Here is a 23,489-nt window from a genome sequence, read left to right as displayed (position 1 = left end):
TCGGCCTCTCCAGTTTCTGGTAACTTCATCAGGGTTGCATCATGTTACTAAGGCCAGAGATAACATCTCCCCGCGGGTTACCTTCCCTGCCAGGCCCCTGCAGCTGGACCCAGGCTCAGAGGAGGGACCAGGGTGTGGGATGAACTGGGGGTGTGAGGATCTGTCAGGCAGAAGCAGGTTGGCTGGGCTGCTAGCATAGTGCCTGAGAACACTGCCACTTGATCCTGGGATGCCAAGAAAAGGAGAAGGGGGCAGGAGCTGGTAGGCAGCCTGGCAAGGCTGTTGAAGGTCTCCTGATATCTCCAACTGGACCTACTGACAAACCTCCAGGCAGGAAGAGACTCCCAAGGTACTAGAGAATAGGTCCACCTTAACAGGGCAGCCCTGGGCGGGGCTCTCAGGATGCCACTGGCCCAGAGGGCAGCCCAGGACCGTGAGCAGGGCACGCACAGCAGCCAACCAGCACTGGATTCCTCATACCCTGTCTGCACCCAGTACCATGATCCAGGGTGCCCAGGCTGGTGGGCCCCTCTGGGGCTGGGATGGGGACGGTGATGATGACTGGGACGGTGCTGCGCTTGGTCTGCTGGCTCTGGCTGTGGTGGCTGCCACAGCACTGGCTTTGCATTGGTTTCGCTCAGGACAGGATCAGGAAGTGGCAGGACCGAAGTCCACAGTCGGGGGGACCCAGTCTACTCAAGAAGGCAGGTTGGTTCTGCATCCAGAGTCCAAGGTCAGTGGTGGCCGCAAGGGAGACAGAGAAAGGCAGAAGAAGCCTCACCCTCCAAGACCCAGTCAGGGGAGCCTTGCTATGTCTGCGGCCCAGGACCAGGAACCCCTCGTTGGCAGAGTTTTGGCTGTCACAGCTGGACCTCCACTCAGTACTCTTGGAAATGCCACCAGTGGAGGGACCTTGGGAGAGCGGTGTGGTGACACCACCCCAGGAGCCCAGCGAAGTGAAGGAAGGGAGCCCCCCAGGCCAGACACTGCTATCCTGGGTAGGAGCAAAGCAGGGGCGACACCTGCTCCCCTCCTGATCCACTTCACCCTTCGGAGTTCTGGTGGCGAAGCTGAACTGCAGGCGGGGGCAGGTGGTGCCGGTGCTAAGGGGCCAGCTCGGCCAGCCCCTGTCCACAGAGAGCAACAGGACACCAACCGCTGGTACCTGCCTGGCTCTCTGGGGACCGTCCGCCGCAGCCGGCGACGTCAGGCCGACGCTGTCTCGGGAGACCGAACCTGCCAGCCCCCAAAGCCCGACCCCCTGCGCCTGGGCGCTGCGGTGAGTGTGTGGGACGCTGTAGACGCTGCGTCCGCCGCTGCGATGGACGCCGGCTCCCGCAGCCCGGGCCCAGGCTCCCGGTGGTCGGCCTCCGCCAAGGGTCCTGCCCAGCAGGCACTGCCCCAGGCCCAACCCGCGCTCACGGCTCCCGGGACCAACCGCCCGGAGCGCGGGCGCGAGAAGTGCAGCCCCCAGGCGGCCCCAGCCCAGCCCCTGGGCTCCCAGGGCGAGGCTGGCAAGGTCCCCGAGACCGGCGCCCTCGCCCCCCGGGAGGCTGCGGGCGTCCCGGCCCCGACGGAGGGCCGGCCCTGGGTGAGGAAAGCGGTCAGCCCCACCGGTGACTTCAGCCGCGCCCTGGACTCGGCGGGCGAGTGGCCGGAGGGGCCGCCGTGGGGCTTCTCGCCTGAGGAGGTGCAGGGGGAGTCCTGCGGCGCGCGTCCGGCCGGGGCTGCGGGCCCAGCAGACGGCGGCCCCCGCCTCGACTCCGGGCTGGGCAGAGCGGGAGAAGGGAGGGAGTCCCAGCCTCGTCAGGGCAGGCAGCGGGCGGCTGGTGGCCTGGTGGCTGACCTGGAGCCCCAGCAGACCCCGCCCCGAGGAAGGCCAACTGTAGAGGGCCACAGTGGCGTCCCCTCCACTGGTCGTCCAGCCACGCCCCCGCCTCGGGGCGGGGATGCGGGTCGCCCTTCCCCGAAGGCAAATGGGTCGGGCGTGGGCCTCCTCTCTGCAGCCCCCAGCCCCTCTCCTGCAAACTCTCTGCCCCACGGAGTCAGCCAGGATCCTTCTGAGGGTGAAAATGTCAGCGCGGCGCCGGCCTCCTCATCAGACCAAGTTTCCACTTCAGCTCCAACAGTAACCCTAGCCCCTTCTCCACCCAGAGCCCCATTCCCAGTGACAAACCCATCACCAGCCGCAGCCGCAGCCTCAGCTCCGCCCACAGCCTTAGCCCCTGCCTCAACCCCATGCCCATCACCAACCTTACTCCCAGCCCCTGCCTTAGCTGGTGGGTCAAGCCCTGCGGCTGGAGAGTCCAAAGTGGGTCTCTCCAGGAGCTACCACGAAGGGCAGATTACAAGTAGCTGGGGAAACCTTATTGCCATGGTTCTTAGAAGCCACCCCTTTCCCAGGCAAGAGAAGCCCAAAGGATGCGCCCTAAGGGCAGTCCCTGTGAGCCCTGCAGGTCCCAGCTCTTTCACCCATTCTGAACACAGACCAGGGGCTTCCCAATCTGAAGGGGAAATCCCCAACCTCCAGAATAGGCACCCATCTTCTTTGGGGATTGTCACACAGGCGGGAGGACTGGCCAAGACTCCATGTCAGGCGCAGCCAGTGGGCTTTGAAACCAATGGGAAGCCCACCCCTGGCCCACCTCTAGGCCCCAAAGAAAACAGAACCAAGGAGAAAAGTCTAGACTCACTGCCCTCAGCTGAAGTGCCTGGGGGACACACACAGCGCTCTGTGCAGATGCAGTCTGGCTCTGCACCACCCTCTGCTACGAGGTGGGATTCTCAGCATATCCCCAGACCACGGAAACACAGCATGTGTGAAATAGCCCTGAGCTCTGAGCATCTGGTCAGCCAGGTGGCCCCAGAGCAGCACCAGGGTCAAGTGCTCAGGGAGGAGGCCAGCTCTGCAGGCAGCAGGGGAGTCCTCACAGAGAAGCAGAAAGAGGCCCAAAAACTCATGGTTTTTCTGCAGAGGCCTGGGAGTTGGGGGATGGTCAAGGGATCCCAGAAGCCCCACTCGTGGGCCTTGGAGGCTGCCACAGCTGTTCAACGTCCCCAGCGGCTAGACCTGGGCAGCTGCCTGGAGGTGCTGGCCTTTGCCCAGCAGCATGGGGAGCCTGGCCTGGCCCAGGAGACCTATGCCTTGATGAGCAGCAACCTGCTGCACGTGCTGGGCGACCCGCACCTCTACCGGCAGCTGAGTGGGGCTGATCGGGAGCGCATCCTTGGCCTGCGGACGGGCCAGGGCCAGGCCAGGCTGGGGGTCCTTGTACTGCCCAGACTCTACCCGGTGTGCCGTTCCGGGTTCAAGAAGAGCTCTCGTGCTGAGGAATCTCCTGAAGCTCAGACTGCACCTCTGCCTCATCGAACATTCCTCCATGTGTTCAACCCTCAAGAGAACATTTGGCGGCCCCTGACCCAGGTGCCGGAGGAAGCCCCCCTCCGGGGCTGTGGTCTCTGCACCATGCACAACTACCTGTTCCTTGCAGGCGGCATCCGTGGCTCTGGTGCCAAGGCTGTCTGCTCCAAAGAGGTCTTTTGCTACAACCCTCTGACCAACATCTGGAGCCAGGTTCGGCCCATGCAGCAAGCCAGAGCCCAGCTCAAGCTGGTGGCCCTGGACGGGCTGCTGTATGCTATTGGAGGCGAGTGCCTGTACAGCATGGAGCGCTACGACCCACGCACAGATGCCTGGACCTTACGTGCTCCCCTCCCTGCAGGCACCTTCCCTGTGGCCCATGAGGCTGTGGCCTGCCGTGGGGACATCTATGTCACAGGAGGTCACCTCTTCTACCGCCTGCTTAGATACAGTCCTGTGAAGGACTCATGGGATGAGTGCCCCTACAGTGCCAGCCACCGGCGCTCCAGTGACATGGTGGCACTAGGGGGCTTCCTGTATCGCTTCGACCTGCTGCGGGGTGTGGGCGCTGCAGTGATGCGCTACAACACGGTGACGGGTTCCTGGAGCCGTGCTGCCTCCCTGCCACTGCCTGAGGCCATCCCACTCCGTTGTACTGTGTTGGGCAACACCATTTACTGTCTCAACCACCAGGTCACAGCCACCTTTGCAGTCTCTGAGGGGACTGCGCAGTTTCAGGCCAAGGAGCTGCAGCCCTTTCCCCTGGGGAATAAGGGGATCCTCTGTCCATTCATCCTGACTCTGCCCACTGCGGCCCGGCTGCAGACCTCACTCTGAGTGCCAGTGGAGAACTGTACTTCAGGGACACCTTTCATCTGGGGTAGTCTGAGGGGGTGTGGGGCGTGGAGGTGGGGTTGGGGTCAGAACCTTCTGCTCCAGTTTCTGGGACACTTTTCCTTCTATGTTTGTCTCCTGCTGTAAAGGCTGTCACTTATTCTGGAGTGAGAGCCCTTCCACCTCCCTTCTTACCCTCCCCACACCATGCTGGTACCTGCCCCAGGTCCTTACCTGCTTTGGATGCCTCAGCTTGCTCCCAGGCTCCCATCTTCCTGGGAAACTCCTGGGCCCAGAGCTAAGGAAGGAGAGGATGAAAGCTTATTTGTGCTCCCTGTATTCTGTCAGGTGGAAGTGGAGGCAAAGAGGTCCCCAGGAGATGCCCTTGCCTCTGGAACTTCTGCCTTGGAGGAGCCTTCTGACTCTTTCCTCCTGAGTCTGATTGGGGGTGGAGCCCTGCACACGGCCCTGCCTAGACCTGACAGACTGCTTGGCTCCTCTGCAACTTGCAGGTCTCTCTGCCCTGCCAGGCTCCCATCCCCTTCCCCCAGATTTCCCTCTAAATGAACCCCTTTTTAGTTATGTGGACTCAAAACAATGCATTTAACCTCCCATCTTTACCTTTTCTGTAAAAGCGGCATAATGGACACCTGCCTCTCAGGAGAGCCGTGAGAATGTGATCATCAGTGGGCTACCTGGCACAGGACCTGGGGTACACAGCATGAGAAATGAATGTTTTCTCTCCCTACCCACTTCAAAATCCACATTAGGCAGGTAAATAAATTCGATTGAGTGCTGCTGCCTATCCCAGCACTGACTTGGCTTGCCCCTGTCTGGCTCTTTTTTCTTATGCTCAACACAACTGCACCAAATACATGTCCCACCCATTGAAAGCATCTGCATCCTACCCTTGTCTTGCTGAGTTCACAAAATATGGCAGACAGCTGAGTGGGTCACAGCACAGGACAGAAAGGGTCCTCAGGTTGTGCTTAAAAATAAGTTTATTGAAAAACAAGTGCTGTACACACAGCTATGTATCTGGGTCACTGGCCCGTCTCTGTGGCTCCAGTGCATAATGGGTGGCAGCGTGGATGGGCAGCGGGGCCTACTGCTTGCGCTTGGTCTCACTGAGCAGCTCCTGCCAGTTCTTCTCCATCTCCTCCTTGCAGTTGAGGAAGGCGTCTTCTAGCCGGCGCATGGACTCCGCCAGAGTGGGGTTGGTACGCATTACCACCATGTCATAGGCCATCCAGGTCGCCTGCACTGCAACAACCAGACAGGCCCAGTCAGGCCACAGGTGGCGCTGCAGCTCTGGGGCACCTCACTTGTGCTGCCAGGGAGCGGGACCCTGCTGGGACCCCCCATGCTCCAAGGAGAGCAAGTTGTTAGCTGTAAGCCACCACAGGGCTCATAAAACCCCCTATGAAAACTCCCTGCAAACAGCAATCATGATGCTCCCTAATTTCCAGTTTTAACTTCTGGATCCATCAGCCCATGACAGTAAAAGCTGGAGGCCAGTCTGATGTGAACCGGGAGAAAATGGAGCAAACCCCAAGTCCTTGCTGACACACAGTTCACAGCTGGTGGCTTCAGGGTGACCTCCACAGGAGTCTACCTGGTTCACATGCTCAGGCAGGCCAACCATTCCCAGTCCTACAAGTCCTCACTCTCATGTTTCTCCATGCTCCGTGGCCTGGGATACCTGTCCACCTGCAGCTGTACAACTCTGTGTTTTCATTAAGGCTCAGGCCAGGGCTTCTCCTGGGGAGGTTCTGCTGCCTCCCCGATGAGACGCTTTCAATGTCCACACTGATCTTTCCCTCTGAGAGCAGCTTGAGGGCAGAGTGCCCTGGGTCTCCAGGTGAACATATGCTTCTTGTGCAGACTCTGTGGAAGTATGCAAAACCCCCTCTTTTCACCAGGCGCCATCACTGTGGCTCTACATTCTAGAACTTCACAGAACAAAGGTCACCCTTTCTGTGTGACAGCGCAGCACAGTGGATCTCTCTCCTTAACACTCCTCTTTGTCAAGCTAAAAAATACTGGTACTCTGGGAAGCAATGTCTTCAAGGAAATTAACCAAAGATGATACAAGAAGCATGATTAGTGATAAAAGCACAAGTGTATCTCACACAAGCAAGGTCAGCCACATGGCAGACTTGAAGCTCAGAGTAACACCTGTTTGGTTAGGGAAAATTGTTAGAAAAGGTGTGTGTAGGGCTGAGGTTGTGGATCAGAGGTAGAGCGCTTGCCTAGCATGCGTGAGGAGGGTTTGATCCTCAGCACCATATAAAGTAAAATAAAGACATTGTGTTTACCCATAACTAAAAGACAAATATTAAAAAGAAAAGAAAGTGTGCAGTGTCCCAACAGAGTTCATGACTCTAGCTAGTATAGGGATTCTTGGACTTAAAGAAGCCTGAGTGACCCTTGGGTCACTTGTTACAATGTAGGCGACTGCCCCCACCCCCCACCCCATGGTGATTCTTGTCTAGCTGGTTATGCTACCTGGGGGCATCTCACTTGTGCTGCCAGGGAGCGGGACCCTGCTGGGACACCCCATGCTCCAAGGAGAGAAAATTGTTAGCCTGTAAGCTACCACAGGGCTGGTGGCTGAATGCTGACATGGTGACACATGGACCAGGTTTGTGGAACAGAACTTGCTTCCCAACTCTTCACTGGCTGTCCCTGTGGCCTTGAATAAGGAGTTAGACTTGGCAAACTCAGTTTCTACTTCGCAAAGCAGAGCCTACTTCCTGATCTCATGGCTTGCTGTGAAGATTAAGGGGGTAATATACATGAGCTGCCTAGCACATGTGTCAAAGAGACATATAGACCGAGTGTCTGTGTCCCCTCCCCATTCACATGTTGAAATCTAACCCTAAGATGAAAACATTAGGAGGCAGGGCCTTTAGGAGATGAGTGCCGTTGGGTATGGAGTCCATGTGAATGGGACTGGTATCCTTATAAAACAGACACGAGAGTTTGCTCTTGGCCATGTGAAGACACAGTGAAAAGGTGACTGCAAAGTAGGAAAAGGCTTCTCATCAGCACTAGATTGACTTCCTAGCCTCCAGGACTCTGAGAAATAAATGTTTGTTGTGTCTTTTAAACCACTCTATGTCGATTTGTTATAGGGTCACAAAACAATGAAAACAAAAATTGTGCTGGGCACAGTGGTACATGCCTGTAATTTCAGAAGTTCAGGCGGCTGAGGCAGAAGGATCTCAAGGTCAAAGCCAGCCCCAGCAACTTAGCAAGGCCCTAAGCAACTTAATGAGACCCCCATCTCAAAATAAAAAATAAAAGGACTGGGGATGTAGTTCAGTGAAAATAGCCTCTGGGTTCAACCCCTAGTACAAAGCAAAGCAAAACAAAAACAAAAACAAAAACAAACATAAACAAACAAACAAACAAAAAACAGCCAATCAGTCAAACAAAAATGAATAAGGCAATAGGCCAGGTATGGTGGCGCACATCTGTAGTTGCAGGAACTCAGGAGGCTGAGGCAGGAAGACTGCAAGTTTGAGGTCAGCTTGGGAAGCTTAGCAAGACCCTATCTCAAAATAAAAATAGAAAGGGCTCAGATGTAGGTCAGTGGTATGCCTGGGTTCAATTCTCAGTATCACAGAAAAAAAAAAAAAAAAGACAAATGGGTCCCAAGAAGTGGGTTGTTGCTATAGCAAGTGCATGAAAGTGTGGAAGTAGCCCTGGAATTGGGCAGTTAGTAGAGGCTGCAAGAGCTTTGAAGTGCAGGCTAGAAACTGATACAGTATTACTGTGTATGGAGCTTTTATTTGCTTATATTTTAAAATTTTTTTTAGTTGTACATGGACATAATACCTTTATTTTATTTATTTATTTATTTTTGTATGTGGTGCCTGGGATCGAACCCAGTGCTTTATGCATGCCAGGCAAGCGCTCTACCACTGAGCCACAACCCCAGCTCCACTTTTTTTTATTTATTTGTTTTTTAAAAAATTTTGTAGTTGTAGATGGACAGAATGCCTTTATTTTATTTGTTTATTTATATGTGGTGCTGAGGATCCAACTCAGTGCCTCAAGCATGCTAGGCAAGCACTCTGCCACTGAGCTACAACCCCAACCCTGTGTATGGAGCTTTAAAAGTAATTTGGTAAGTGCTCAGAATAAAAGAAGAATTTAGAGAATACATAAATGATCAAGAATAGACTGTGGAAATACAAAAGGCCAAACCATTCTAATGAGGTACCAGATGGAAATAAGGAATAAGTTATCAGAAACCAGAGAAAAAGTGATGCTTGTCATGACGTGGCAAAGAACTTGGCTGAACTGTGTTTGTTTTCTAGTGTTTTGCAGAAGATAGAACTTGTAAGAAACAAGACTGGATATTTATACAAGGAGAGTTGCTTCAAGAAAGAAGAAACTTTTACAAAATAAATAATTGAGGTATTCAGGGTAAAGAAGATAGATAAGAAATTAAAATTGGTGTAGGCGGGTAACAGCTTACAGACATGATCTTCCATAGGAGCTAGAATTTTGACTCTGAGTTTCCTAAGCCAAAGTAGAGAAAGAAACATGTTCAAATGACTCAGTATTCACAAAAGAGAAACAATCCATCCTTTAAAACACTACTACTCTAAAGGACAATTTTCCAGTGGGTCTTTACGAAAAGAAAGGTACTGGCTGTGTTGCCTAGGCTGGCCTCAGACTCCTGGGCTCATCCCAGCCGCCTGCCTCCGTCTCCCAAGTATTGGGATTACAGGTGTGCACCTCCCTCCCAGCTTAGCATCCTCATTTAAATACAAGGTGTTCCTTCCTTACTATGTTAGGATCACTGGTAAAAGAAAGCTGGTACCAGGGTGGCAAAGCACAGCTCAGAGAGGCAGTTCAGCAAGACACCAAAACACCACATAAGGTACACAGCCCTCTCTAGGGCCCATGGAAAGTTTTGGAATACACACAGCAGGAAGACTCACAATCATCAGAAAATTCTCCAGAAATACACATTTCTTGAGTTTTTCATTCATTCATTTGGTGTTTACAGAACACTTTTGTGATGGCACTTGCAAAGGCAGCCCTGGTGGCATGCAAGGTATGAGGTTCACACTGCTCTCCTGCACGGGAGAGACCGCCATCAACTGGGGTGATTGCAGGTGGTTAAAGGTACTGCTGGGAAACAAGCCATGTGCTGCAACAGGGAGGAGGTGGGAGTCCACTTGATATACCAGGTATATCAAATAAAAGTGCAATGTGCTGGTTCTAGGCCCTCTTTTGTGTTTTATTGCTTAGTTTGTCTATTTCTATCCCAATATGACAACATTTTAAATACACAGCTTTATAGCTTACTTATATAGCTTTTAACCTATTATGTAGCTATATATACAACATGATATACTTACATAAGTTTAAATAGATTCATAATAAATCTTGTTAATTATAGGGTAAGTCCTCTGTCCCTATCTGTCTTCCTCAGAAATATCTTACTATATTCTTGACTCTTAGGGCTCTCATAAATGTTTTAGAATCAACCTGTCACATTTCATGAAAATCCAGATAGGATTTTTTTTTTTTTTTTAATTTTTTAATATTTATTTTGTAGTTTTCAGCGGATACAACATCTTTGTTTGTATGTGGTGCTGAAGATCGAACCCGGGCCGCACGCATGCCAGGCGAGCGCGCTACCGCTTGAGCCACATCCCCAGCCCCAGATAGGATTTTTTTAAAAAAATATTTTTTAGCTATAAATGGACATCTTTATTTATTTTTTTATGTGGTGCTGAGAATTGAACCCAGGGCCTCACACATGCTAGGCAAGCGCTCTACCACTGAGCCACAACCCCAGCCCCCCAGAGAGGATTTTGATTAAACTACTTTGTACTCTTAGATGGAATTTGGAAAGAATGGACACATTTATTACATTAAGCCTTTCTATTCACAGAGTTAACTATGGCTCCATTTATTTTTATTTAAAAAAATTCCTAGCAACACACACACACACACACACACACACAATATGTCCTCATGCTTTGCCTCTGATATGTAAAAATGTAATCTATTTTTGTATATAAATCTTATATCCGACCACATTACTAAACTATTATTTCCAACCATTTGTGTTTTAGAGGTAGCAGCCAGCTTCCAAGTGGGCTCCCAGTGGGCATTACCTTTTGGTAGGCACAGCTTTGTATAGTTTTCTCTTATACCAGAGTTGATCCGTGGAACAATATGGTACAGATGACATTATGCCATCTGAGATTTTCTCTGAGCAAAGGTATGACCAGTCCTATGGAGTGGCCACATAGGAAGCCTCCCGACAACAGCCACCTAAGCTTGGAAGCAGATTTTCCAGCACCCAGTCCAGGGTTCAGAAACTGAAGCCATGGCTGGTATCTTGACTGTGATCTCATATGAAACAACCAGAAACCACCCAGCTATGCCACACCCAGACTTCTGACATTCAGAAACTGTGTCATCATAAATGGTTTTGATTTTCATTTTCTAAGTTTGGGTTAACTTGCACTAAATAACAAATAACTGATTTTGGTATTGGGAATTTGGTGTTTCCATAACAAGAACCTACAATTGGGAGTGGCTTTGGAAATGGGTGATAAGTGGAAACAAGAAGAGCTGTAAGGATTTTGCTAGTAAAAGTTTAAAGTGCCTTGAATGCACTGTTCATAGAATTTTGGACTTTAATGAGACTAACAATAAGGGCTTTAAGAGAAGTGAGAAAAGTTATTGGAAGCTGAAGGAGAGGAGATCCTTGTTATGTAGAGGCAGAAAATTCAGCAATACTGTCACAAGAAATAATTTGAAAGGTCAAAAATGTACCTAATGAATTATTTAGTAGGATTTACCCATTTTTTAATATTTATTTTTTAATTGTAGGTGGACACACAATATCTTTATTTCAATTTGATGTGGTGCTGAGGATGGAACCCAGTGCCTCACGCATGCTAGGCGAGTGCTCTACCACTGAGCCACAACCCCAGCCCCAAGGATTTATCTATTTTTTGGGTTTTTTTTTTTGGTGCTGAGAATTGAATCGAAGGCCTCCCACAGAAGCCAAGAATACACCCCACCACTGAGTAACACCCTAGCCCCAACTGACATGTTTAACATTTTACTCATTTTTCCATATTTTTGTGAATTTCAAATCATCCTTTGGGATCACATTCCTTTTACTTGGTATGACTTTTAGAGGATCTTTAGAGCAAGTCTGTTTGTGATAAATAGTTTCAGTTTTGTTCATCTGCAGATGTCTTTGTCTTCTCTTCTGAAAGAGAGTTTTTCAGGGGGCTGGGGTTATAGCTCAGCGGTAGAGGGCTTACCTTGCACTTGTGAGGTACTGGGTTCAATCCTCAGCACCACATAAAAAATAAATAAATAAAATAAATAAAAAGATATTGTGTCCATCTTTAAAAAATATCTTTCTGAAAAAAGATAGTTTTTTGGGATGCATAATTCTGGGTTAATAGTGTTTTTATGATATTTAGTTTTTTCCAACCAATTCCTAGTCTTCATGATTGTTGTTGGGAAATCATTCCAATTGTCCTTCCTTTGATGATCTCTTTCTCTTTCTTTGGCTTCCTACAAATTTTTTCTCTTTGTCTTTGATGTTCTGAAGTTTCACTCTCTAGGTATGGATTTAATTTTCTTTTGCTTGGGATATATTTTGTTTCTTGGATCTCTGATTCAATTTTTCATCAGTTCTGGAAGATTCAGTCATTATATTATTAAATATTGTCATTATTCCATTTTAACTTTTTTTCTGAGATCCCCATTAGAACCATGCTAAACCTTCTTAATCTTTTTTCATTTTATTTATTTATTTTTGCAGGGTTAGGGATCTAGCCCAGGGCCTTGTGCATGATAAACATGTGTTCTACTATTGAGCTATGCCCTGGCCCCTTCTTTTTTATTTTTTATGGTACTAGGGATTGAACCTAGTAAGAGGTGCTTAACCACTGAGCCACATCCCCAGCTATTTCTATTTTTTTTTTTTTTTTTGAGACAGAGACTTGCTAAATTGTTGAGGCTGGCTTTGAACTTACGATCCTTCTGCCTCAGCCTTCTGAGTCATTGGGATGATAGGCATGCACCACTGCACCCAGCCCTTTTTTATTTTTGAAGCATTATTTTCCTGTTTACTAATTCTCTTTTCAAGTCTTCAACTGTTATTTTTTAAAAAAATATTTAGTTTTTAGGTGTAGATGGACACAACACAATGCCTTTATTATTATTTTTTATGTGGTGCTGAGGATCGAACCAGAGTCCCGCCCGTGCTAGGCGAGCGCTGTACCGCTGAGCCACAATCCCAGCCCCTTCAACTGTTATTGATGACATTTTATTTCACAATATTTATTGTGAAATATTATTTATTTCATTATATTTTTAATTTAATTATATTATTATATTTTCATTATATTATTTATTTCATTATATTTTTCACTTTAGAATCGCCATTTGTTTTTACCAATTTTGGCTGTTCATTCTTAAATTTATTTTATGCTCATCTGTTATTTCATTCATTACTTCTTAAACCATTTTACGTATAGCTACTTATGTTCTGTGTCTGACTTCATCTTTGGACATCTAAAGGTACTGATTCTAGTTTCTTTCACTCACAGTGGCTTACCATTGCATGTCTGTGGTTTTATCTTTGTATGTGAGGTCATTGCTGAGGTAGCCCCCATCCAGGAAATTAACACTCTCAGGGGTTTTGGTACTGAGCAAGAGTCATACATTCAGCTTCTCGACCTCTCTGATGTTTCAAGATTCAGTATCTGTTATAGGGTGGATTGTTTCCTCCCTAATCTCATCCGTTGAAATCCTAATTCCTGGTACTTCAGAATGTGACTGTATTTAGAGATTGTAATTTTAAGAGGTAGTTAGTTAAAATGAGGTCTTTGGAATGGGCCCTAATTCAGTATGAGTGGCATCCTGATAAGGAGAGGGGTCATCATGTAAGGACACAAGAAGGAGATGAAACATCTACAAGCCAAGGAGAAACCAACCTTACCGCACTGCTAGCCTCCAGTACTGTGAGAAAACACATTTCTATTGTTTAAGCTGTCCAGACTGTAGTCGTTTGTAGGGCAGACCTAGCAAACACACAGAGGATCCCACTACAGAGCAAGATCTCCTCCTGCTGCTCCGACTCCTGCTGTTCTGGTGGCTTTGCTCTGGGACTTTGCCTTCAGCATTAGGATATTTGTTCCCAGCCTGTCACCATTGAACCTCCAGTTCCTGCATGACCTGCTGAGCTACCTAGTTGAGCCAGGCTCATCTTACTAGGTTGATGGTACCATGTGCAATTTTGGCCTTGCATGAAGGATTTCAGCGAAAGCGAGTGAGTGGGGGCTGAAATCTAAATTATGGTCCTCTCTTCAATATGAGAAGATTGCTATCTGGCCAGAGGGGGTGCCTTTTTCTAATTCATTACAAAGGAGAATTTTTCCAATCATTTACCCAGAAAAAGCAGCACCTTTTCTCTATTTATATGGAGGTGCAGTATGATCCAGCAGAGGCCTTATTAACTATATTTAAGTTTATTTAGGGGTCTTACCTTTTGTGTGACCAGTGATGCCTTAAAAATGTGTTCTATCTAGGTTTTGTTGGTGAGGGATGGAAGGATCCTGCAGGGCCCCCACCCCCAGCTCCCTGAGCAGCTGGGATTACAGGTGTGGCCAGCCCTAGGCTACAGCTCCTTCACTGTCACATTAGGAATGCAAGGCTATTTGCTCCTCAGCACAAGCCTTTTGTCCTCACTAAAACAGCACTCTCCAAATCACCAAATGACCTCAGTATTTCTAAACACAGGGCTGTATTGATCATCACCTCTTCCTGAAACTGTCTCCTGCCTTGGATGGCATGATGCTACTCTTCCAGTTCTCTGTGCCCATGACTGTCTTTCTCTTCCCTTACAGTAAAACACCTTTGTCTGCTTTTCCAATTGAGGGCATTTCTCAGGGTTGTGTCCTTGGGCCACCACTCTTCACTATGAACCTACTGCATGGTCAGTATCACATACACATTGTGAAAAGGAAAGTAGTCAGACCTTTTGAGGGTTATTAGACTCAACTTACACTAATTCCTGGAGATTCAGAGCATTACTGTGGTCCACCAGTCAGAGTTGAGGCTGTGGAGGCCAGGTGACCAATGGAGTGTCAGCTCTGGTTTGTCTCACAGTGGACCATAGACCTCTGAACCCACCCTGTGTTTATTTTCACAGTTTCAGTATGCAGAATTGAAACAGCATATTCAGTAACCGGGAGAATCCCTACATTGGCTCACTGACTCATGAGGGCTGTCATGATGCAAAAGGTGAAATGGAAGCCAAGCAGGACTGCTCCAGCTATGAGAGCAGTAAACCAAAGCAGCTGCATTTCTGCAAACTGCAGGCTTGGACCATCATTAAAACCCTGAGAGGTGCGGGGACATTCCTACCACATCCTTATTCCACTTGCCTGTTTGGCCTGTGCAGAAAATGGATCTTAGAGAATGACAGCAGATTATCAAACTCAATCAGAAGGTGACTCCAGATACGGTTTGTTGCTGGAAAAAATGAACAAATGAACACATTCCTTGTACCTGGTATGCAGCTGTTGATCTGGCAAACGTTTTCTGGGTACATGTGAGCAAAGCCAATCAGAAGCAGTTTGCTTTTAGATGATCAGGCCAATAACTCACCTTCACTACCCTTATCAGGTCTATCAACTCCCCAGTGGCTAGGGTTTGGATCTGTGTGAAAGGCTCTGTCACCAGCCTATGGCACTACTCAGAGGTGGTGAAACCTTGAGAAGGTGATGCCCAATGGAAGGAAGTAGGTCACTGAAGTAAGAGGTGCCCTTGGAGGAGGGGATACTGGAACCTCAGCCCCTTCCTTTCTCTTTCTACTTGCATCTAGTTATAATGAAGTGAGCAGCTTTGTCCTACCACTAGCTCCCTACCGTGATATTCTGCCCCCTACATGCCCCAAAACCATGGGGACAACAGTCCAGGAACTGAAACCTCAGAAACTATGAGCCAAAATAACCTTTCTTCCTTTAAAGTAGATTTTATCAGGTATTTTGTCATGGTGGTGAGAAGCTGACTAACACCAGCTGGTACATAACATCGATGATATTGTGCTGATTGAACTGGTGAGCCAAAGAAGCCAGATACAAGAGCATGTACCATGCAGCTCCATCTAGATGAAACTCGGGGCATGCATGGTAGTTGTTAAATGGTGTTAGGGATGGAGGTTGGAGATGAGCTGGGCAAGGTAAAAAGAAACTTCTGGAGTTGGCAAAAATGTTCTGCACTTGGATGCTGGTGTTGTTTACCATGCCACATTTGGCAAAGTTCAGTGCACTCTATACTTAAAGTGCATTTATTATATTGTATGTAAATTATACCTTAATGAAGATGACTTCAGGAACAGTAAAAAGCAAGAACATTATATATCAATATTTATGAATGTGGTAAAGGATATGCCAGAGATAAATCTACATCCCCAAGTGATTTAAAAGAATAAAATAAATGAACACAGCATTCAACTCAAAGTTTTAATAAAACAGCAATAAAAAATTAGGAAAAGCAGAGGAATTCCCCCCTCCCAAGAAATCCAGATAAGTCAGAATATGGAAAAATAGAAGCACACTGAGATGCTTTCCTGGCCCATGTACCCTTTTCTGAGAATTACCATCACCCATAGATCCTAGAACGAATTTAACCTGAACATCAGTCTCATTTCCCCTGTGGCCTAGCCCACCCTGGCCAGGGGTGATGTACACCATAGCATAACTTGCAGCACTGAAAAGTAATAGATTGTACACATCTTGGAAGGAGCTAACACATGTAGTTCTGGATGAAAAAAATAAGAAATAGCATGAGACATATAACAATACTATTTACATAAATTAAAAACATATGTACATAAAACACCAATATACATTTTACAAGAACATACACACAGAAAGGCATACATTAAGCACATTAGAATTGTTTCTGTGGGTGGAGAGAGGGAAAAGAATGAACTATACAGATTAAAGGGGACAAATAAAAAATTAAGCTGGAGGGCCGGTATGATCATGATATACCATGAACCGAGGGCCATGAAAAAAATCAGTCCTCTATATTTGAGATAGAAATAAATGAAAAACTGACCATGCAACAGTGTAATTTGAGAATAGGGGGATAGTCTTGAGGAGACCACACAAAATAAAATGGAAAATAACAAATAAATAAAACTGATTACAGAAATGATAATAAAAGATACAGCAAAATGGAGATGCACAACATGGACAACTGGAATTCTTAAAGAAGGAAACCAAAGAAACAGAACAACTAGTATCCAGCGAAACAATAAATGAAAATTTGTTCATGAGCATTCTCAAGTCCACTGTTCCAAGGGCTTGCCAGGTCCCAGGAAAAGTGTCACATGATAACACCAGTCTTATCTTGCTGGAATCACAGATCTTCAAAGATAAAGAAAAAAATCTTAAAGGCAGAAGAAGCAAGTTGCTCAAGAGGAAATGAAGGCCTCCCACCACTGCACAGTGCCACCAAGTTCTCCTTCAAGCCACAGAGAAAGTTATCAATACTCCACCAAACTGCCATCCAGGTATAAGCACAGACAGATATTCTCAGGCATTTATGAAATCAAAGAATATAGTTACTAGGTTTAAATATTCCATCTGTTTGAATACAAAAATGTATGTCACAATGACTGTAGGGGTTATGATTACAGAACTTAAATGTCATAAATCTTCTGTGTGTGTGTGTGTGTGTGTGTGTGTGTGTTTGTGTTTGTATATGTGTGTGTATGTGGTACTGGGGATGGAACCCAGGAGGGCCCTACCCCTGAGCCACATTCCCAGCCCTTTTTATTTTTCATTTTGAAACAGGGTCTTACTATGTTTTCTGAAGCTGGCCTTGAATTTGGGATCCTCTTGCCTCAACCTGAGTATCGAGGATTACAGGTGCACCACCTTGATCAGCTGATGTTATAAATCTTGATAACAACAAATAGTAGATTAGTTATAAAGAGTAGTATAGCTAACAGCTAACTATGACTTGGTTTCCTCATCTATAAAACAGGGATGAGAGTCTTGTATGACATTGTTGTGGAGACTCAATTATCTAATATGTAGTATTTAGTAGTAAGTTCTGAGTGTTTCTGATGACAGGTATTAGATACTGAATAAGGTGAAAGGATATAACTAAAGAAATAACACTAGTTTAATGTTTCCCACAAACCAACTTACCTCCCTCCCTCCCTTTCTTTCTTTCTTTTTTCTTCTACACTTTGCTGTTTTATTATTTCCAAATCTCAGGCTTATGTACAGGAGGTAAGAGCACTGATAAAATTAAAAACACAGACCTAAAATGGCCTGGCTGGTGTGTCCAGCAGACCACATGGGGCAGTGGCCCTTGCCCTACCCCCTACCCTCCAGGACCTGGGGGTCTCTTGGCACTTTGTGTCTCCTAGTGACCAGCTGTCAGCAGCTCCAGCCTGGCACTGTGGGGCACATCTCTGGCCACCAGGCACCCTTGCAGCCTGCTACCCTTTCCTTATCAGGTGGATTTCATAGCTGCCACGGCAGAGCTCAGGGCACAGTCTACCATCCTGTCTCCAGAGGGCTAGAGTGGCCAGAGGTCCCACAAACTTTCTTAATTTTATTTCTCCCTTTGCTTCAGGGCCATCATGACTTTGTTTTGATTTTAAATTTTACTTTTAATTTTAAAATGGAACATGCAACATTTCCTTTAAATGTTATTATTTGATTAGCAATTATAAACCTAATAACCATTTATTTTGAAATGCTAATGCTCACACCAGAAAATTTCCACTGCATATAGTATCATTTTGGTACATTAAAAAATGTTGCTAAAAGAGATGATTTGGAAGAAAATATCCAGATTGACATAATCTTAACAAAGCAATTTCTAAAGAAAAAACTGAAAAGTTATACAAAAAAACTCTCCAATGGTTGAGTCATTGAGGTCTTTGAAATATTAAAAAGCCAATTGCTTCCAAATACTATAATAGTAAACATATAATTTCAGAATGTGGAAAAATATGACTCTAGAGATTGTGCAGACCCAAGTATCTTTGAACAGTTACTTAGATTCTGTAAGCCCTAGTTTCCTCATTTATAAAATAAGGATAATAATACTATCTATGCCCCAGATTTTTTCTCTAATAAATAAATAAGACAATATGTGTAAGGCATATGGCAGAGTCCAACACCAACACATGGTGTACGATCAACATAAGTTGTTGTCATTATCACTGATAACACTGGAATAGCACTCATACCTAAGAATCCACAGCCTTCCTCCATGCTGGCATTAATGTAGCAAAAAAAAAAAAAAATGTAAAAAGACCTTACATATAAAAGGAATAAAGACCAGAAGTAAATGTATTGAAAAAAATCTTTTGCAGAAAAATTTTGCAAAACTCATTTTAAGACATCTTAATGCATATTAATACATAATTTAGAGAGGCATACTCTACCTAAATGAGAACACGTAATGTTAAAAAGATATCCTTCTTTACTGGACCCAATGGAACATACCTGTAATCCCAGAAGCTTGGGAGGCTAAGGCAGGAGGATTGCAAGTTTCAGGCCAGCCTCAGCAACTTAGTAAGGCCCTTAGCAACTTAACAAGAATAAAAGGACCGGGGGAGCTGGGGCTGTGACTTAGTGGTAGAGTGCTCACCTAGCATGTGCGGGGTGCTGGGTTCAATCCTCAGCACCACATAAAAATAAAGGTACTATGTTCAGCTACAACTAAAACAAAATATTTTAAAAAAAGGGACTGGAAAATAGCACATGGTAAAGCACCCCTGAGTTCAATTCCCAGTACCCTCCCTAAAAAAATCATTCTTCCCAAATTAATGTATAGGTTTAACACAATTCCAAATAAAGTATTAAATAAATGAATCTATATTGTTCCTCTGGAAGAATAAATGAGAGAAAAGTTAAAAATCATAAAATAAGAAAAAGAATGATGAGGGGAGCTTCAAGGTTAATAATGAAAATAGTTTGATACTATACTTTTTTAAAAATTGTAGATAGATACAATATCTTTAATTATTTTTATGTGGTGCTGAGGATCAAACCCAGGGCCTCGCAAGTGCTAGGTGAGTGATCTACCGCTGAGCCCCAGCCCCAGACCTGATACTATACTTTTTAAAACATAACGTTATGAATGGAATAGCTGTCTCTGCCCTACTATACATACGACCCTCACGAGTCATAAATCACTTGCAAATTGATAGGAGAGGATGGGGTGGACTTGCGGGGGTAACCCCACCTTGCTACCCTCTACTCTCATGGAGCAAAAATGCCAGCTAAACTTGTGCCAGGAATGCTGTCCTAGCCATGTCCTGACTTAAGTTTGACAGTAGAGAAAGAGGAATTTAAGCCTTGGAGTTAAGATTTTGCCTTTGATATTGCTTGAAATTTTTACATTTGTTAGGGATTGCCTCCTTGGTATGATTAAAGATCCAAAGAACAACAAGTCAAAGGTCTTTGCGGGGGCATCAGAGGTCACGGGTTACATGCTGAGCCTCACTTCAGATCTAACCTAAAGGGTCAGGATGAGAGATGACATAATCCTGGTCCAAAATTATCTTACTTCTGCCAATAAAAACTGTCCTAACTTATCCCAGGGACAATATGAAGAAATTATTCTGTTGCTTATACTTCAGTTACAAAAATATTTTGATGTTAGGATTTGAGTCCCTGGGTTCGAGAACATCTATTGCTTAAAAAATTACCAAAGGTATGATTTTTTTTTTTTTTTTTGTGGTACTTGGAATTGAACCCAGGCTTGGTCTGTCACTGAGCTACATCCCCAGTCCTTTTATCTTTAAATTTTGAGACAGGGTCTCATTAAGTTGCCTAGGCTGACCTCAAATTTGCAATCTTCCTGTCTCAGTCTCGAGAGTAGCTGGCATTACTGGTGTGAGCCACCACACCCAGCACAAAAGGTAAACTATACAATTCAAATATCATTTAATCTGCTACTGCTTATATGTTGCTAACATACTTTCAGCAGCTGACACACTGCTAGAGAAATTGTTAAAAAGACTACATTACCCCCAAATTTGATAACAGGTAGAACATTTATATATAAATAGAATTATAAAAGAGGAAAATAGGGGCCTGGGTTATGGCTCAGTGGTAGAACGCCTACCTAGCATGGGTGAGGCATGGATTCGATCCCTGGCACCACATAAAAATAAAAGGTATTGTGTCCATCTACAACTAAAAAATATTTTAACAAAATAAGAAAACATATGAAACTAAAACTAAGAAATAATTCAATAAAGGGAAATAATCGCCTTAACATGAGTCCAGGGAATGTAACTAGTCATCCTAATGTTTGTGTCTGCTCCCCACCCACATCTAAGGAAGGACCATCTCTATTCGACTTTGTATTCCTAGAATGGCACATGGTAGATACCCAGTGAGTGCTGTTAAGTAAAGAGAACATTTCACTAGATTGAAAGAGTCACATAGTTTATAGTGGAAAATGAATTACAGAACTTTTGAAATAGGTAGTTTAAAATATATTTAAAACTTTCCAGTATCTAGGCAGAAAAGTGGAAACATTTTTAAGTAGAAATTTCTTAGAGTTTGCTGTAATGAATACTTTTTTTTTTAAATAAATGAATAATATCTTGGGCTGGGGTCGAGGCAGAGGTAGAGCACTTGCCTAGCATGCATGAGGCACTGGGTTTGATCCTCAGTACCACATAAAAAAAAATAAAGGTATTGTGTCAATCTACAACTAAAAACTAAATGTTTAAAAAAAATGAATAATGTCTTTTAAAGTAGTTTGTTTTCATTGGGCATAGTGGCACACACATGTAATCCCAGCTAATTGGGAAGCTGAGGCAGGAAGATCACAGTTCAAGCTCAACCTAAGCAACTTCGCAAAACTGTCTCAAAAATAAAAATTTGTAAAAGGGTTAGGGAGAGCCTAGGGCTGGGGCTCAGTGGCAGAGCACTTGCCTAGCACATGTGAGACACTGAGTTCAATTCTCAGCACCAAATATAAACAGATAAATAAATAAATAAAAATAAAGGTCCATTGACAACTAAAAAAATATCTTTTTAAAAAAGGGCTGGGGGCTGGGGTTGTGGCTCAGAGGTACAGTGCTCACCTACCATGCATGAGGCACTGGGTTCAATCCTCAGCACCACATAAAAAATAAAATAATATAAAGATATTGTGTCCACCTATAACTAAAAATAAATATTTAAAAAAGGGCTGGGGATATGACTTAGTGGCAGAGCTCTTGCCTAGCATGTATGAGGTACTGGATTCAATACCTGGTACTACAAACAAAAACCTTTTTTTAAAAATTTGAGTTAAAGTATGCATGCTTTTTGTTTTGCTTTGTTTTTGTGGTGGTGAGAATCAAAATCGGGGCTTTGTACATGCTTAGGCAAGTGCTCTACCACTGAGCTACATGTCCAACCCTAAGGTATTCATGATTTCTAAAGTTTGTTTTCCATTATTATTTTTTCTAGCAAAGATTAGGCTCACAAATTATAAGAATTACATATATTCTGAGTTAATAAAGAACAAATAAAATTATAATGGTGTTACTACCGCTGCTGAGTAGAAACAGATTAAATAAGACAATAAACTAACATTTCTTCCCCCAAATTTAGAAATCTGCTCAGTCCTATTGCTCATTCAGTCCACTGAATGTATCTCCCATTCTTATCACTGTTATGCTGAACACTTTCTATTTAAATGACTTACAGAAAGAAAGCCCTGCCTGGTCTGCTCACAGATATCATAGTCACCTGTTTATCATCTGATGTGAGTTGTCATTACATGTGAGTTGTATCTGGTAATGTACCAACTGCAAGTCACTATTTCTGTCCTCAAGAAGATAATAATAGTCCAATTGCAGAAATACAATGCAAAACCACAGAAAATAATTCAAGGTCATCCAATGTTAGGGTCAAATTTTGTGGTACAGCTACTGCTATGAAAATTGGAAGGTGGTCAAGGAAAGCCTTGTTAGGAGAAGGAACACTGGATATGAGCTCAGAAGTTTGGGGAATATTCAAGCTATTGAAAAGAAGGCATGCTGTTTGGGAAAGCATCCTACCTGAGATTTTTTCCATCTCTTCCAATAGCTTTTCCAAGTCCTTATTCAGGTCTGACAGCATTCGTAGCATATTGTCGTAATTTCTTTCCCCAGGGTCAGAATCAGCCATCTAGGTGGTGCACAGCAAGAAGCTGCCATGAGATGGACTGGCATTTCACTTCTACTCCACATTCCACAGCCAGTGATTCTTTAAAGAACTCTTCCCTGGCTCTTAGATTCCGACAGTACCACTTACTCCAGAGGCATGAGCAGCAGTTGCCAGGGAGACTGGGTCCTGACTTGAGTAGGCAACTCATTCACGTTTCCAACTATAGTTCTGTACTTTGTAAAAGGGAACGGCTAATAGTACCTGTACCTTATGGATAAGGTTTTTGTAAGGATTAAATGTCATAAATCATGTACTCTTCTGCAAGTACCTACAGTAATAAACACTTAATAAATCATATTTATTGTTATTTAAAATATTGAATGCTAACAAAATTACTCCAGATCTTCTTCTGATCTTGACTAATCACATCAATTCATCCCATTAATAATTGATGCTTATCTATTTAACTACAAGACTCTGGGCTAGAAAAGAAGGGAGAAAAAGAATTAATGAGGCCATAGAAACTGCCAGGGAATTTGCACTCTGTGAGATTATGAGGGAAGAAACTAGGTGACTGTTAATCAGGCAGGGATGGCCCCAAACATAACGTTGCTCTCAGGGTGCGTGTGCACGTGTGGGGTACAGTTCTTGGCTCTTGCTATACTAAGAGGCCTCCATTTCGTAGCCTATGGCTCCCAGGCCTCTCCCATCACGGCAGGTCTCAACTGGTGTTGGGCTTGTGCTGACCGTCTTGTCGACCCTTGTCATTAAATAAGGAGGAGCAGGGGTGAGGGGTGAGGGGTGAGGTGAGGGGTGAGGGGTGAGGTGAGGAGCTGAGATGACAGGTGAGGGGTGAGGGGTGAGGTGAGGGGTGAGGGGTGAGGTGAGGGGTGAGGGGTGAGGTGAGGGGTGAGGAGCTGAGATGACAGGTGAGAGGTGAGGGGTGAGGGGTGAGGTGAGGGGTGAGGAGCTGAGATGACAGGTGAGAGGTGAGGGGTGAGGTGAGGGGTGAGGGGTGAGGGGTGAGGTGAGGGGTGAGGGGTGAGGTGAGGGGTGAGGGGTGAGGTGAGGGGTGAGGGGTGAGGAGCTGAGGTGAG

General features: G+C 45.3%; 2 protein-coding genes across 2 annotated transcripts; one reads left to right on the top strand and one right to left on the bottom strand.

Moving 5' to 3' along the window:
* Window positions 1–2,215: 2,215 nt before the first annotated feature.
* Klhdc7b (kelch domain containing 7B) lies at window positions 2,216–4,198 on the top strand. Its single transcript, XM_071609132.1, has one exon. It carries the CDS (start codon window positions 2,375–2,377, stop codon window positions 4,196–4,198), a length of 1,824 nt encoding a protein of 607 aa, XP_071465233.1. The 5' UTR covers window positions 2,216–2,374.
* A 1,102-nt stretch (window positions 4,199–5,300) lies between these two features.
* On the bottom strand, window positions 5,301–22,413 carry Syce3 (synaptonemal complex central element protein 3). The gene is made up of 2 exons (XM_071609131.1): window positions 22,305–22,413; window positions 5,301–5,458 (listed from the first exon to the last, which is right to left on the bottom strand). Exons 1-2 carry the CDS (start codon window positions 22,411–22,413, stop codon window positions 5,301–5,303), a joined length of 267 nt encoding a protein of 88 aa, XP_071465232.1.
* Between the last annotated feature and the right edge of the window lie 1,076 nt (window positions 22,414–23,489).

The sequence above is a fragment of the Marmota flaviventris genome, chromosome 3, assembly GCF_047511675.1.
Source record: "Marmota flaviventris isolate mMarFla1 chromosome 3, mMarFla1.hap1, whole genome shotgun sequence".
NCBI lineage: Eukaryota > Metazoa > Chordata > Mammalia > Rodentia > Sciuridae > Marmota > Marmota flaviventris.
This window is presented reverse-complemented; position numbering and strand designations above follow the sequence as displayed.

Bases quoted from the DNA above. Each gene is read 5' to 3' on its own strand.
- Klhdc7b (XM_071609132.1), top strand. From the start codon at position 2,375: ATGGTTCTTAGAAGCCACCCCTTTCCCAGGCAAGAGAAGCCCAAAGGA.
- Syce3 (XM_071609131.1), bottom strand. From the start codon at position 22,413: ATGGCTGATTCTGACCCTGGGGAAAGAAATTACGACAATATGCTACGA. The intron at 5,459-22,304 runs GTAGGATGCTTT...TGGTTGTTGCAG, and splicing joins AGAGATGGAAAAAATCTCAG to TGCAGGCGACCTGGATGGCC.